Raw genomic sequence first — 14,772 nt, forward strand, 5'->3', positions numbered from 1 at the left:
GTGGGTCCATTCACATGTTGAAGGAGGCCAAAAGTGTCAAGTAGAGAGCAGAGTTCTTTGGCATTAGTGTCCATGTTATTGTCCATGTGAATGTTAAAATCCCCAGTTATGATAAAAAAGTTATAGTCAGTGCAGATAACTGACAGCAGTTCAGCAAACTCATCAAAGAAAGTTCCTGGGTATCTTGGTGGTCTATAAATGATTAGGAAGATAACTTTTGGATCCCACTTTACTAAAAAAAAGAGATATTCAAAAGAGCTAAAATCACCAAGTAAAATTTCTTTGCACTGAAAGACTGATTTAAAAATGGCGGCAACTCCCCCGCCCTTCTTACCACTTCGACACTTATTGATAAAACTGAAGTAGCGCCGAATTCATCGGAACAAAATTATAAATAGCCAGTGTTTCAGGTTTTCAACACGTTGCGGATCTAAACGACTACTTTCTCGTTGCTAAAGTTTACAGAGTTTAGAGCTTAAGTGAAATCAGCTTCAGGCCGGCTGATTTTGGCTCGGGCAGGAGCGAAATGCATTGTGGGTAAACGGTCTGCATACTGTCTGATCGATGAGTATGTAGTATGCGGTTTCGAACACAGCCATACTCTCTTTCTTACTTTGAGAACACACGGTGAGATGCTTGAGGGCAGATATTTGGGTGCCTGCAGTCCCAACCGTGGCATTTTATTTTGGGCCCCATAATGTGTCATTCAATGAAACGTTCGGACGAGCAGGAAACCTACATAACTCAACGAGCTCATCCAGCCTCCTCCTTCTGCATCTCCGTCTAACTTTGACTTTTGCTGTTACTACATTTTGTGGCCTGTGTACTTAAATGCATTTTCATGAGGGGTGCTTAAAGATCATTTCTCTCATTGATTATGTAAATTAGCTTAAAAGTGATCATTGGTTTCTTAACATGGGCTTTTTTTGTTTTTGCAGGATCAACGGCTCCATCCCCAGCAACGCTGAGATCCGGGACAGTGTCCTCATGTTTAAAGGGCCAGTGACGTATGACCTGCAGGGAACATACGTGTGTGATGCAACCAACAGCATCGGCACCAGATCAGCCTCTGTGGAGGTCAGCGTTATAGGTGAGGTTATTTAAATCCCCCATTAAATGCACTAAAATGATCATTTTTCATACATACATTGGAAATAAGACCTGGCATATATTGGAATGAAACCGTTCAACTCTGAGTTTTTGTTGTCTACAGAAAAGGCGCTACCACAGATCGCAACCGGTGATGTCATCAGTGTAATCGCCCTGTTATTGGCTGCTGGGGTACTGATGGGCATTACCGTCACAGTGCTGGTGCTCAAAATAAGAAGCAGAAAAGCCAAACCCTCGTACGTAAATGTTCCCTCTTGGTTTACTGTATTAGTTTATCCTCCCTGACAGCTTTTAGCTCATTTGTTTTTTTTCTTCTCTTCGATCAGAAGTGGCTCTCCATCCGGAAAAATGTCTCAGCCAATCAGAAAGAGGCCAGGTGACGACATCCAGGTAATAGCTGTGCAGATGTTACAGATAACATGTTTAGTGTTTTTTACTTCATTTTGATCAGCATTTGTCTGCTTTGAAGCAAAGAAAGTACAATTTCAAGCATTAATAGATCGTGCTTTATATAATACTTTAATGTTGTTGCTACATGTGCTAAATCAGGAGGTGTAATTTGATATTATTTGAAAATAAAGAGAAAAATGACTGAGTGATAAATGTTTAAGGAAGTCTCAGAGAGTTTGAGATTGAAATCCCACATTTTCTAGATAAAAAGTTGAGTTTTGTTTGATTATTTGAGCCTGTATGGGTCAGCAAACACACTTTTATCAGGAGCTACAATAGTCAATCATACAGCTGCATCTTTCTTCTAAACGGCCCAATCAGAAGCAGTTTCTCCTAAAAGTCCAGATTCTTCTTCTGGGCTAAAATCAAAAGTATTTTCTTGCTTCTAATTTGATCTGATTGCAAACAACAAGCTGTGGTTATTCTGAGAAAGGGTTTGAAGAGTTGTAACGAGTAAATTTATCATTAGAGAAAAAATGCATTTACTTCTGCAAAGTCGTGAGTTTATGATGTTGTGGTTTCAGTTTAGTTTTCAACCTAAATTCCCCCCCGTCAAAGGGATTTTTGTGTGGTTGTTTTTAATTAGCGCAGGACAACGAGCCTGCGGTGGACAGCGGTCAGAGCACTCGTGGTACTCTCCTCACGGGAAAGCTAAAATCTACTCAGAGAAGAATCTGGTGCATCTAAAATAACCTCAAACTGAAAGATGCCACAGCTACATTGTGGATGTTTGCTTCTGCTTCAAACAGCTGGTTACACTTCCTCCCGTTCAGAATATCCGAGCAGCAACGCTGCCTGCGGTGCATTTAAGGACATCATAGGTCGAAACACCAATATGTCTGTTTAAACGTTTAGTGCTCCTTCAAAGACTGTGTGTTGAAGACTTTTTATGATGCATATTTATTTGTTCTTCCACAATTTCACTACTGGTGAATCCCTAGAAAAACCAGTGGGCCTCATGCAACAACCATTCGTACGCACAGATTTGTTCTTAAGTCGTGCGTACGAGTGATTTAAGAGAATTGGCGCATTCACCAATCTTTTCGTATTTTACGTTTTCTTTCAGGTACGAACAGAATTTACGAGTGATCCAGACCTGTCGTAGGAGTCACGTAAAATAGTCCGCTGTTATTCGAATCAAGTTTGTATATTTAATTACTTTGAAGCAAACATAAATAAATATATACATTATACCCCATAATGATGCTGACATCATTCTGTTTGACTTAAATTGTGCACTAATTGAAGCGCCTGGCCATGGCGAGACATTTTTTTTTAAAGCCATTTTCACATCAAACCATTTCTTTTCTATTTCGGTGACATTACGAACTATAGTTGACATTACGAACTACAGCTGACATTACGAACTACAGCTGACATTACAAACTACAGCTGACATTACGAACTATAGCTGACATTACGAACTACAGCTGACATTATGAACTACAGCTGACATTACAAACTATAGTTGACATTACGAACTACAGGTGACATTACGAACTATAGTTGACATTACGAACTACAGCTGACATTACGAACTACAGCTGACATTACGACCTACAGCTGACATTACGAACTACAGGTGACATTACGAACTACAGCTGACATTACGAACTACAGCTGACATTACGAACTATAGTTGACATTACGAACTACAGCTGACATTACGAACTACAGCTGACATTACGAACTATAGCTGACATTATGAACTACAGCAGACATTACGAACTATAGTTGACATTACGAACTACAGGGGACATTATGAACTATAGTTGACATTACGAACTACAGCTGACATTACGAACTACAGCTGACATTACGAACTACAGGTGACACTACGAACTATGGGTGACACAGAATTAACAGCACTCCTAATTGCTTCCCATTTCTTCGCTTTAGCAGGTCCCGTAATTCCACTGCTGACGCTGCTAAAAATAACAGATTTTCCTTTCTGGATCTCTGAAAGCAGAACTTCAATCTCAGAGCCCCTAAAGTTGTTCTTTATGCACCTTGATGCCATTCTCATAACTCAACACTCAGCACTTCCTGGCACAGGAGAGAGGAAGCACAGCTCCTAATATGGTATTAATTTGTAGCCTGGGTGCCAGCCGAACTTAGCCCCGCCCATAAAAGTTTTGGTCGGGAAGTTCGGTCTGGCTCTGCTCAGTTGGGAAATCATTATGCCCGACCAAGAATCGGTCGACCCAATCAGATTGCCAGGGCGGGCTTTATACGATGATGGACAGATGATCAACAGGGACATTATCGACTACGTCACTAAAGAGCGCTTGGTTTGACCACAGATTCTATAATAGGACAGATACGCCACTCACGGTGCATTTCCGGTTTCCAACGAGGCGATTTTGGTTGCAGTTCCACCCTCTTTCCACGTGGGGCGCTCAATTTTGGAGACCAGAATGAATGGAGACCTATGGAGCTATACGCCCTATCGTGCCCTTATCTCAAGATATAATTTTTTCTCTAGTAATTCGAATGTTGTTTTCGAAAGAGGGTGTTTAGAAAATACCCATGGCTGAGTTTTAGATTTTTAGAGCCACTCATTTGCTTAAAAAAAGGATTTGAAGTGTATATGACGTCATACATAGCTGGTCGACCAGCTGTCATTAGCACAATGCTAGCGCGTTGTGGACAACAAGAAGCCAACCTGTAAGAAATCAAAGGGATATATGTACTCGTTCAGTAGATTTTTGACTTGAAACCCATGTTGAGCTCTCAGAAACTACATTCAAATCTGAGCGCTCTTGAGGAGACTTATGTGAAACTGACCATTTGTAGCATCTAGCTCCATTGGGCCCCATTCATTCTGGTCTCCACCGACGCCCCCAGTGGAATTCTGGTGGAATTGCAGCCAAAAAGCCGGTACAATGGGGCTTAATAGAGAGTGGCAAGGCTGTTCGTTATAATGGCTGTGGTTTGACTTCATTTGAAACAAACATGGCTGCCGCTGGAGAGCTAGGGTGTGTAGATTCTACCATCGAGTCTGTTCTACAGGATCTCCACATTGCATTCATTTTGAAAGACGAACAGAGGAAAGCGATAAAGGCTTTTATCGATAGAAAAGATGTTTTTGCCATCCTTCCTACAACAAGTGTGTGTTGCTTAATCTACGTCACATACTACGTTGCTCTGATTGGTTGTAGGTCTATCCAATTGAGCGAAGAGGAATTTTTTCTCCTGGTTCGGTTGAAACACGCCCCATACCCAAAACTCTATTGAGCGGTATCAGACTCACATTCTGACTAGAATCGTGAGTATGAAATAGTCAGGCTAATTAATTTGGGCGCGGAGTATGCAAATCTACTATCCTCGTGCACTTAAATACGCACGGGTGGCATTCATCATTTACGCAGGTCGTTTACACACTTTTTCCGAAGTTAAGAGCGTTTGTTGAATCTGACGTGGCGTGTTCGAACGAAACCTTCGTACGAAAAAAGGGAGAGATATTTAGAATAAAAATACGAAAATGTTCTTGCATGAGGCCCAATGTTTCATAGTGCAAGTGGCAGGTAAATACGGAAGCCCAGAGAGGACGTGGTACATATAAACTTTTTTTTATCGTTTTCTCAAGATAACGAGTTAATTTACCGATGGTTTTCGAGGCCACTTTTTACCCCCCGTTCATTGAAAACTGAATAAAGTAGCCTATGAATTAAACATGGAATGTGGAGCGTTTGTGAAAATGCACAAAGCAAATCCCGCTGGTGTGACGAGCATTTAGTTTTCTCGAGATAAAGAGTTATTTATCTCGTTATCTCGAGAAAACGATAACGGCACCTCTCGTGCATCATTGGGTAACCATGGAGACGGCCTGGCCCCCTCAGCTGGTCACTGATGAAGTCGACTATATCAGCAGGATCACTGAGGTGTAAACTCCTATTAAGCTGCAGTCGAGCCAGCCGTCTCCTCAAATGACGCGGGCTGATATGAAAGTTAACTCTACAAGACAAACAAATTGCGAACACATAAAACACATATAAACAGGGGCGGACTGGGGAGAAAAAGTGGCCTCGAAAACCATCGGTAAATTAACTCATTATCTCGAGAAAACCATAAAAAAAAAGTTTATACGTACCATGTCCGCTCTGGGCTTCCGTAGCTAAAACATACTCATGCCCAGAGTCTTTTTTCTGCTTTATTTAACATTTTAATGGAAGTTTTTCTCCCTCAGCATTCGGGACGGTTTTATGAGGAGCTTCCAAACACAGCAGATTATGTGAGCTACAGACTGGCCTGTAATAAGGACGACTACCCAGAGCCCTACTCCCCTCCTCTCACGTTTCTGCCTCAGCACCCCTACCACTCCTCACAGTCGATGCCCACCACAGCGGGCACTGGCTCCACCAGCAACCTGTCCAAAAACACCTTCGCCACGCCTTCACACGCCACGCCCATCTTCAAATACCCCTCTGTACCGGGTCTGGCTCCTCCCCCTCCAGGAGGAGCGGCGTACACTTTTCCCAAAGAGCAGTATGTCTGATTCCAAAAATGTCACACATTCAAACCTCTGTTGGGAGCTCACAACAAGATTCAAATCTGAACATTTCCCAAGGGAAGGTTGGAAAAACTCTCCTGGATTGTCAAGCAGCAGTTGTGTACAGGTTGGATGTATTATGTTTGATTTCATCAAACTGAAAGGATGGGATTACCTCTTGATGTGGTTGACTTCATTTATCCTATGTGGCATCATTTTGTACCATAAGAATAAAAAATACAAAAAGCTATTATCCTCCTTATCCGCAGTGACGAACCTTTGATGTCAGCAGATGTTACAGTTTGGTTTTGCCTCTTGGTTTAATGTAATACTTCTGTGGGTTTTTGTTTTTTTGTATCATGTTTATGTTTGAAAATCTTTATATCTGCTGGAGATTGATGAAACCGACGTGTTTGTTGGTGCTATCGGTGGCTGTTGGACGAACGCTGGAATTTTTAGCATTTCAATAAAAACGATCACTTGAACAACGCGTTTGACTGTTTAACCTTTCATGCAGAAGTCTTTAAAAGCCTGGTTATCAACCACAAGACAGCAACATTTTATTTAATTTTCAACTTTATTGCCTTTATCAAACTTGCAGGCAATACAAACACAGACACACATTCAATTAAAAAATACACAGGAAGACAAATAAGAAGACAAATAAAAACAAAACCAATTACAAAAACTGAGATAACAAAACAAAACAAACAAACAAAAAGGTTACCTTGTCATTAAATGTTATGCATCACTTGATTATACAGGGTCAAAGTACATTCATGATATAAAATAGCAACATTACATTTAAGGTTTTAGCCTGATTTCAGTCCCAGAATGACTGGGGCCCATCTTCTTATGAATAGTGGTATTTTAAACTGTAAAACAGCAGTCATGTTTTCCATGGTATGTATCTGCTCAATCTTTTGTATCCATTGAGCTTTTGTGGGTGTATATGGCTGCATCCAATTAACTGTAATCATTTTCTTCGCAATCATTAAAAGAATATGTAACATGTAGCATTGGTCCTTAGAGAGCAAGTTCTCTGGTATCTTCTCCAGTAAGAAAATTAAAGGGTCCAGAGGTATGTCAACTTTGAAGACAGTGTCCAATTCTTCTTTAATTTGTTTCCAAAAAGTTTGTATCACTGGACAGTCCCAGAATATGTGGGCATGGTCCTAAACCATGCCACAGTTCCTCCAGCAAGTGTTGGGGGTATTACTTGAAAACTTTGACACCTTGAGAGGTGTTCTGAAGAATCTCAATTTCAATTTCCAGTCAAATTCTTTCCACATTTGGCTCCCAATCCCTTTATGACTTGCTAAACGTATATTTTCCCAAGCTTCATCTTCTATAATTGTGTTGAGTTCTAATTCCCACTCACTTTTAATATGCAAGGTATTGTCTGCAACATAAAACAGACAGCAACATTTAGACCACCGTGCACCCGCTCATTGGCCTAAATCTGCAAAGCTTTTGCCAGTTATTGTGAAGCCAGTTATCAAGCTGAACATGGCTGCTGCATGAGAGGAGCTGTAAGAGCAATCAGTGAAGAAACTCCTCACGGTAAGAACCTTGGAAAACACACGTAAGTCTAAGAGATTGTGCATATTTGCAGGATGAGGACCTCATTACCTGAAACTCTGAGGTTACGCCGCGTTGTGAAGAAACAAAGAATCAAACTGCAGCTTTCCATCGAGGAGGCTTTTAATAATATATACTAGGGCTGGGAAACGATTAAAATGTTTAATCTCATTAATCACATGATTTCCCTGATTAATCACGATTAATCGCATTTGTACGCAAAATCCAAAAATGAATCCAAAAGTGGTGTATAGCTTTTAGCATTTAGTTTTATTTTAAATGTGCTGCCATATGAATGAAAGTGCCATAACATTTGTTGTGCAAACACACTTTTAACATCAACATATTTCTGTAGTTTTTATGTAGAAGCCTCGCTCCACTGTCTGTTTCCTTGAATGACTTGCTGCTCTCAGTTGTGTGTTTTGCCTTTAAGTGATATTTTAGACTGGAACTACCACGCTGAGAAGACAATTCAACTTGGCTGTAAATGCAGGAATTTTTTTTTCAATTTATTTTGAAATACGTGCTTTTATGCTGAAACAAGTTAAACAGGAAGTAGTGCCGGTTAGCTCCGTGAGCTTCACACAGAGACCGAGGAGCACCTGTAACGGTGATGTTACCTGCTAGTTTATCTTTATTTTATTACTCCATGCTTCGTGGTGTTTGCTGTAACTATGTGAATGTGATGCATTCAACAGACTTTTACGATAATAAAACCTGCGTTAACGGGCGATAAAATATTTATCGGCGTTAAATAATTAAAACGTTAAAGGGGAACTGCGGTATTTTCAACATTAAGCCTCTTTTCTGAGTCGTCTGCAATGTTTTAGAACCCCCCCACCGCTTTTTTGATGTTTACTGCTGTCTCCGGTATTTGCCTAATTTTGATTCATCTCAACCTGCTTCAGAACGGCAAGTCATGGCATGTCTAGAAAGGTCCGTAAAAGCACCATAAACGTCCGTTTTCAAAATAATCAACTCACCGGAGTGGTTACTGGTGTGCACTGGTAATCCATATCAAATTTCGTGGCGAAAAGTTGCTTCTGTCGTGTTTTATTTGGCAGCTCGTTCATGCTCGCACTATTTTCTTAGCGGTGGCGGAGTAATATCAACGAACATCCAGGACAAAATGTCAAATAAAACACGACAGAAGCAACTTTTCGCCACAAAATTTGATATGGATTACCAGTGCACACCAGTAACCACTCCGGTGAGTTGATTATTTTGAAAACGGACGTTTATGGTGCTTTTACGGACCTTTCTAGACATGCCATGACTTGCCATTCTGAAGCAGGTTGAGATGAATCAAAATTAGGCAAATACCAGAGACAGCAGTAAACATCAAAAAAGCGGTGAGGGGGGTTCTAAAACATTGCAGACGACTCAGAAAAGAGGCCTAATGTTGAAAATACCGCAGTTCCCCTTTAACGCGATAATAATGAGTTAACTCGCCCAGCCCTAATATTTACTCAATATAACCGACTGGATGTGCAATCAAACCAGACTGAAACTCTTCTTTTTACAAATTAGAAGCTGTTGAAGTGGAAAAATGTCACATGTAGTTAATGGAGTTCAACAGATAAAGAACTGTGAAAGGTTTTATTAGGTCAGTCTAATGCTTGAATTCTGAATGCATATCAAATGGTTTGTAACAGGGTTTTAGCTCTAAAACATCTGCAACTATAGTACATGACCCCAGATACCATTTGTGTGTAAAGCTGCCTTTGTATGCTGATGAAATCCAAACTCCCCAAACACAAACTCGTCTCTATAAATCCTCCACAAACTCCTGTGTGAGGTCACTGAGCCCAAAAGCTTGAAGTTTAGCTGCAGCTTCAGCAGCCAGCTCTGCCAAAGCCTCTGTTAGAGCTGCTTCTTTCTGTTGTCCTGTGAGAATTAAAAGCCAAAACATGGGGGAGTACTGAAGCACTATCAGGGGATCGGTGCTGCTGCGAGTGGACTTCATTACGGGTTCAGCAGCGGCTACGTTGCACAGGAATATCCCCACGACTGACCTCATTCTAAGCAAGATACAGACAGGGTATTGTTATTTACTTTGTTATATTAAAGCTTAGCTATTAACGAGGAAACGGGACGTTTCTGCATGTATTTCTCTCTCTTTTTTTTTTTTGATTTTAATTTTTTTTTACATTACACATGAAACATTTCTATATTATACGCCAGGGGATAAAAGAGGTCACATTAAAATATTCAAGTGTTCACAGATGTCAACAGTCTTAATCGCTTTCTGGTTGTTTGAGAATTTAATGGAGGTCATGTACTGCCTGAGCTCACCGAGAAAGGCAAGAAAATAATTTTTTTTTCGCATGAATTTACATTTATGGATATGAAATTTTGCCATTAAAATGATGAGGTTGATAATAAAAGTTATGTTGGCCTTTTCTTTGGTTTTGTTAAAGTCAGGGAGCCCAAACAATACACTCCTCCAAGATAAATCAAACTCATTATGAATATTCTTTCAATATTAATTCTCGAATACTTGAAGTTTTTTCATGTGGAAGTTAAACTGAAATCTTCCTGCACAAAGAACCTTTGCATCTCCTTTTTATGTGCTGTGTTCTTCCCTGCCAAGTGAAGAAAACTGATCTGCGTCCTGCATTCATTCACCACGAACGTCTCACGTTACGTTCAACAGTCTTTCCCCTAAAACAGAATCTCTTTGCTCGTGTTGAAAATTAGCCCAGCAGAGGTGGTGCTTACTTGCAGGATCCAGACCTGGTGCAGTGAAATTGCAGCTTTACATCAGAGGAAACCCAGATAATCACCACGAGGTGCCAGATTTCTGAGTCTATTCTGTTCCCGACTCCGTCAGAAGAACTGATCTGCCTCCTCAGGCCTGCCATGACCTTTGAAAATGGAATACGAAGCCTTTCATTTCACCGCACACCAGAACAACCAGAGTCAGTGAAATATTGTCTCATTTCACTGTAACTATATACGTGATGCTTTTATAATAAGCTCCCCGTATAGAGTTAGATAGTGTAAGACTTATTTGTTCCTGAACTGATGCTGAAACAAAGAAAAGAAGATCTAAGTACATAGAAAACCTTTTTAATCCTTTAAAGTTCTACATGGTCAAAGTTTTCGTCGTTTCAGATATCTTGTGGGTGAAAACTTGATATTAACCAGGCAGTAAAACTGTTCATTTATCTCTGATGGCATGATTAGAAAGGTCCTGACACACTTCTCTATGCTGTGGCTGGTTCCATAACCAACGGGAACCCTCCATCTCAGTTCTGACCCTTTAAGGCTGTACTGGCAGGACAGGGTGGAGTGTTGAAGTCAGCAGTGATTTGTTTGGGTTCACATGTTGTTTACTGTGAAGCATTCTGAAGTTAAATGGAAATAAGCTCAAAATTGTTATCCTGATTTTGATCAGTTCCCATTTGGTGTTCCTACTGGGTTTACAGTCACTTGGTTTGACTTTGTGGTTGGTGGAAGATGTTTCTGTAGCTTATCCTGCATTTTAGCTTTTAATTAGGGCTGGGCAACGATTACAATTTTTAATCGAATTAATCGCATTATTTCCCTGATTAACCATGATTAATCGCATTTGTACGCAGAATCCAAAAATGAATGCAAAAGTAGTGTATAGCTTTAAGCATTTAGTTTTATTTTAAATGTGCTGCCATATGAATGAAAGTGCCATAACATTTGTTGTGCAAACACACTTTTAACATCAGCATCTTTCTGCAGTTTTTGTCAGGTGAGGGTTTTTAAGGAGGACACGGATGCGGATTTCCCAAAAGTAAAATAGATTTATTTAACAAAAACAAAGTATCAAAAGGAAAGCGCGGCTGAGCCGGATACAAAAACCTAAACTGTGGAAATATCTATGACGAAACAAAACAAAAGCATGGAAACTTATCTGTGGCGTGGCGTGGCGTAGCATGGATGGTGACGGGGAAGGATCTCACAAGAACTGAAAAGAAACCTGGAAACTAAATACTGTGGATGGTGATTAAGGATGGAGTGCAGCTGATGGGGAAAACACAGGTGAGGGACGTGAGGCTGATTGCAGGGAAGGAGAGGGTGGCGTGACATGAAAACTAAACAAGACCTGAACCTAAAACATGAGAAAAAAAACTAAACTAAGACATGAACTATAAACCAAAACATGACCTAAAACTCGTGACATGGCGTTACAGTTTTTATGTAGAAGCCTCGCTCCACTGTCTGTTTCCTTGAATGACTTGCTGCTATCAGTTGTGTGTTTTGCCTTTAAGTGATATTTTAGACTGGAACTACTACGCTGAGAAGACAATTCAACTTGGCAGTGTTTACAGATGACTTTGGTTATGTCGACTCCGCCGTCTGGAAGAACTTTAAAATGAAAATGGCCTCTGTGGCTGTGGCTTGGTCTGGCCCTGTGGCCTCTTGGTCTGGCCCTGTGGCCTCTGTGGCTGTGGCTTGGTCGGGCCCCGCGGCCTCTGTGGCTGTGGCTTGGTCTGGCCCTGTGGCCTCTTGGTCTGGCCCTGTGGCCTCTTGGTCTGGCCCTGTGGCCTCTTGGTCTGGCCCTGTGGCCTCTGTGGCTGTGGCTTGGTCGGGCCCCGCGGCCTCTGTGGCTGTGGCTTGGTCTGGCCCTGTGGCCTCTTGGTCTGGCCCTGTGGCCTCTTGGTCTGGCCCCGCGGCCTCTTGGTCTGGCCCCGCGGCCTCTGTGGCTGTGGCCTCTTGGTCTGGCCCTGTGGCCTCTTGGTCTGGCCCTGTGGCCTCTTGGTCTGGCCCTGTGGCCTCTTGGTCTGGCCCTGTGGCCTCTTGGTCTGGCCCTGTGGCCTCTGTGGCTGTGGCTTGCTCTGGCCCTGTGGCCTCTTGGTCTGGCCCTGTGGCCTCTTGGTCTGGCCCCGCGGCCTCTGTGGAGAGCTCAGGCCCCGCGGCCTCTGTGGAGAGCTCAGGCCCCGCAGCCTCTGTGGCCAGCTCTGGAACGGCTGGGGCCGGGGCCAGCTCTGGAACGGCTGGGGCCGGGGGCCAGCTCTGGAACGGCTGGGGCCGGGGGCCAGCTCTGGAACGGCTGGGGCCGGGGGCCAGCTCTGGAACGGCTGGGGCCGGGGGCCAGCTCTGGAACGGCTGGGGCCGGGGCCAGCTCTGGAACGGCTGGGGCCGGGCCAGCTCTGGAACGGCTGGGGCCGGGGCCAGCTCTGGAACGGCTGGGTCCTGGGGCTGCGGTGCAGGTAAGGAGGAGGAGCTGTACAGCGCAGCTACCTCTTCTGGCTCCAAGCCGAAAATTTCCAGTGAGGCAGTGCGCTGTACAGTCCTGACCTCCTCCCAGATAGCTGACACCGTGGGTAAGTGCTGGAGGACCCGTTTTTGCACAAAGAAATCCAAAACGTCATTAGAGGAGTTTAGTTTCTCCCAGGTGGTGCTGTTCGGTCCTGAGCGGCACCAGAAGTCCCCGACCAGCTCCCATAAGGCTGAGTAATCCGCCGCGTCCATGGTGGTGAGATCCTTCTGTCAGGTGAGGGTTTTTAAGGAGGACACGGATGCGGATTTCCCAAAAGTAAAATAGATTTATTTAACAAAAACAAAGTATCAAAAGGAAAGCGCGGCTGAGCCGGATACAAAAACCTAAACTGTGGAAATATCTATGACGAAACAAAACAAAAGCATGGAAACTTATCTGTGGCGTGGCGTGGCGTAGCATGGATGGTGACGGGGAAGGATCTCACAAGAACTGAAAAGAAACCTGGAAACTAAATACTGTGGATGGTGATTAAGGATGGAGTGCAGCTGATGGGGAAAACACAGGTGAGGGACGTGAGGCTGATTGCAGGGAAGGAGAGGGTGGCGTGACATGAAAACTAAACAAGACCTGAACCTAAAACATGAGAAAAAAAACTAAACTAAGACATGAACTATAAACCAAAACATGACCTAAAACTTGTGACATGGCGTTACAGTTTTTATGTAGAAGCCTCGCTCCACTGTCTGTTTCCTTGAATGACTTGCTGCTATCAGTTGTGTGTTTTGCCTTTAAGTGATATTTTAGACTGGAACTACTACGCTGAGAAGACAATTCAACTTGGCAGTGTTTACAGATGACTTTGGTTATGTCGACTCCGCCGTCTGGAAGAACTTTAAAATGAAAATGGCCGAGTAAAAGTTCTGTACCCTTCTCCATGTTTGGTGGATCCGCCGATTACTTTCTTTTCTGGTTCAGCAGCAGACAGCAACAGACTTTTACAATAATAAAACATGGGTGGTCCATGGTGTAGTGGGTTGAGCAGGCGCCCCATGTTCAAGAGGCTATGGTCCTCGCTGCAGCTGGCCCCTGTTCGAGTCCCGCATCAGACGGCCCTGTGCTGCGTGTCGTTCCCCCTCTCTCTGCCCCCTGCTTCCTGTCTCTCTGAACTTTCCTATCCATTAAAGGCACAAAAGCCCCCCCCAAAAATAAAAAAAAAATAAAAACTGCTTTACTGCACGATAAAATATTTATCGGTGTTAAATAATTACAGAGTTAACGCGATAATAACGAGTTTACTCGCCCAGCCCTAAAAATAACCTAACTGACACTTATTTACAGCAGTGTTGAACATTTGTAAAGGCTCATTCATAGTGTGACAGTCCTGGATGGAGGAACGTGCAGGTCATCACGGTGAATGTCAGCCTGCAACAACCCTGGACGGGTCAGGTGACGTGCATGTGTGTGGAAAGCTAAACCATTCACCCATGCAAATGTCTTGGATAATAGATGAGCTCAGTATCACCGTGTCACTCTAACCCTGCAGGAAAAAGAAGGAGGGATAAAGGGACAGAGAAAAGGATAAAACACACGAGCTGCACCTAAATCAGTTTCCTGACCCACCGTCCCTTCGTGCTCCGGCCTTCCACCGGATTCATCGACGCTCTTGTGGATCGGAGAGACGAGCCAACACTGCCCTGAGCGTCCGGAGGGAAACAACAGACTGAGAAGCTGTAGCTTTGGATCTCTACCTCATCTTTTGGAGTAAAGAGGTTGTTGGAGTCAGGATCATCATGATAACATGGTGGCCAAACTGCTAGGGCTGGCCTCTCTATATTTTATAGCCAGCCTGGTCACTTTTATTGCACATGGTAAGCTCATTCATCAATTAATTAATTAATTCATTCATTATCTATCTATCTATCTATCTATCTATCTATAG

General features: G+C 42.9%; 1 protein-coding gene across 1 annotated transcript in view; it reads left to right on the forward strand.

Moving 5' to 3' along the window:
• Positions 1-6,491, forward strand: part of nectin1a (nectin cell adhesion molecule 1a) — a 34,026-nt gene extending 27,535 nt beyond the window's left edge. Inside the window, exons 7-10 of the mRNA XM_075487143.1 lie at positions 939-1,090; positions 1,214-1,346; positions 1,437-1,500; positions 5,750-6,491. Of these exons, the coding sequence (XP_075343258.1) occupies positions 939-1,090; positions 1,214-1,346; positions 1,437-1,500; positions 5,750-6,058 (658 nt within the window). The 3' untranslated portion in view covers positions 6,059-6,491. The remainder of the gene's footprint in view (positions 1-938; positions 1,091-1,213; positions 1,347-1,436; positions 1,501-5,749) is intronic.
• The last annotated feature ends 8,281 nt before the right edge of the window (positions 6,492-14,772 follow it).

Source organism: Odontesthes bonariensis, chromosome 16 (assembly GCF_027942865.1).
Source record: "Odontesthes bonariensis isolate fOdoBon6 chromosome 16, fOdoBon6.hap1, whole genome shotgun sequence".
NCBI classification, from domain to species: Eukaryota; Metazoa; Chordata; class Actinopteri; order Atheriniformes; family Atherinopsidae; genus Odontesthes; species Odontesthes bonariensis.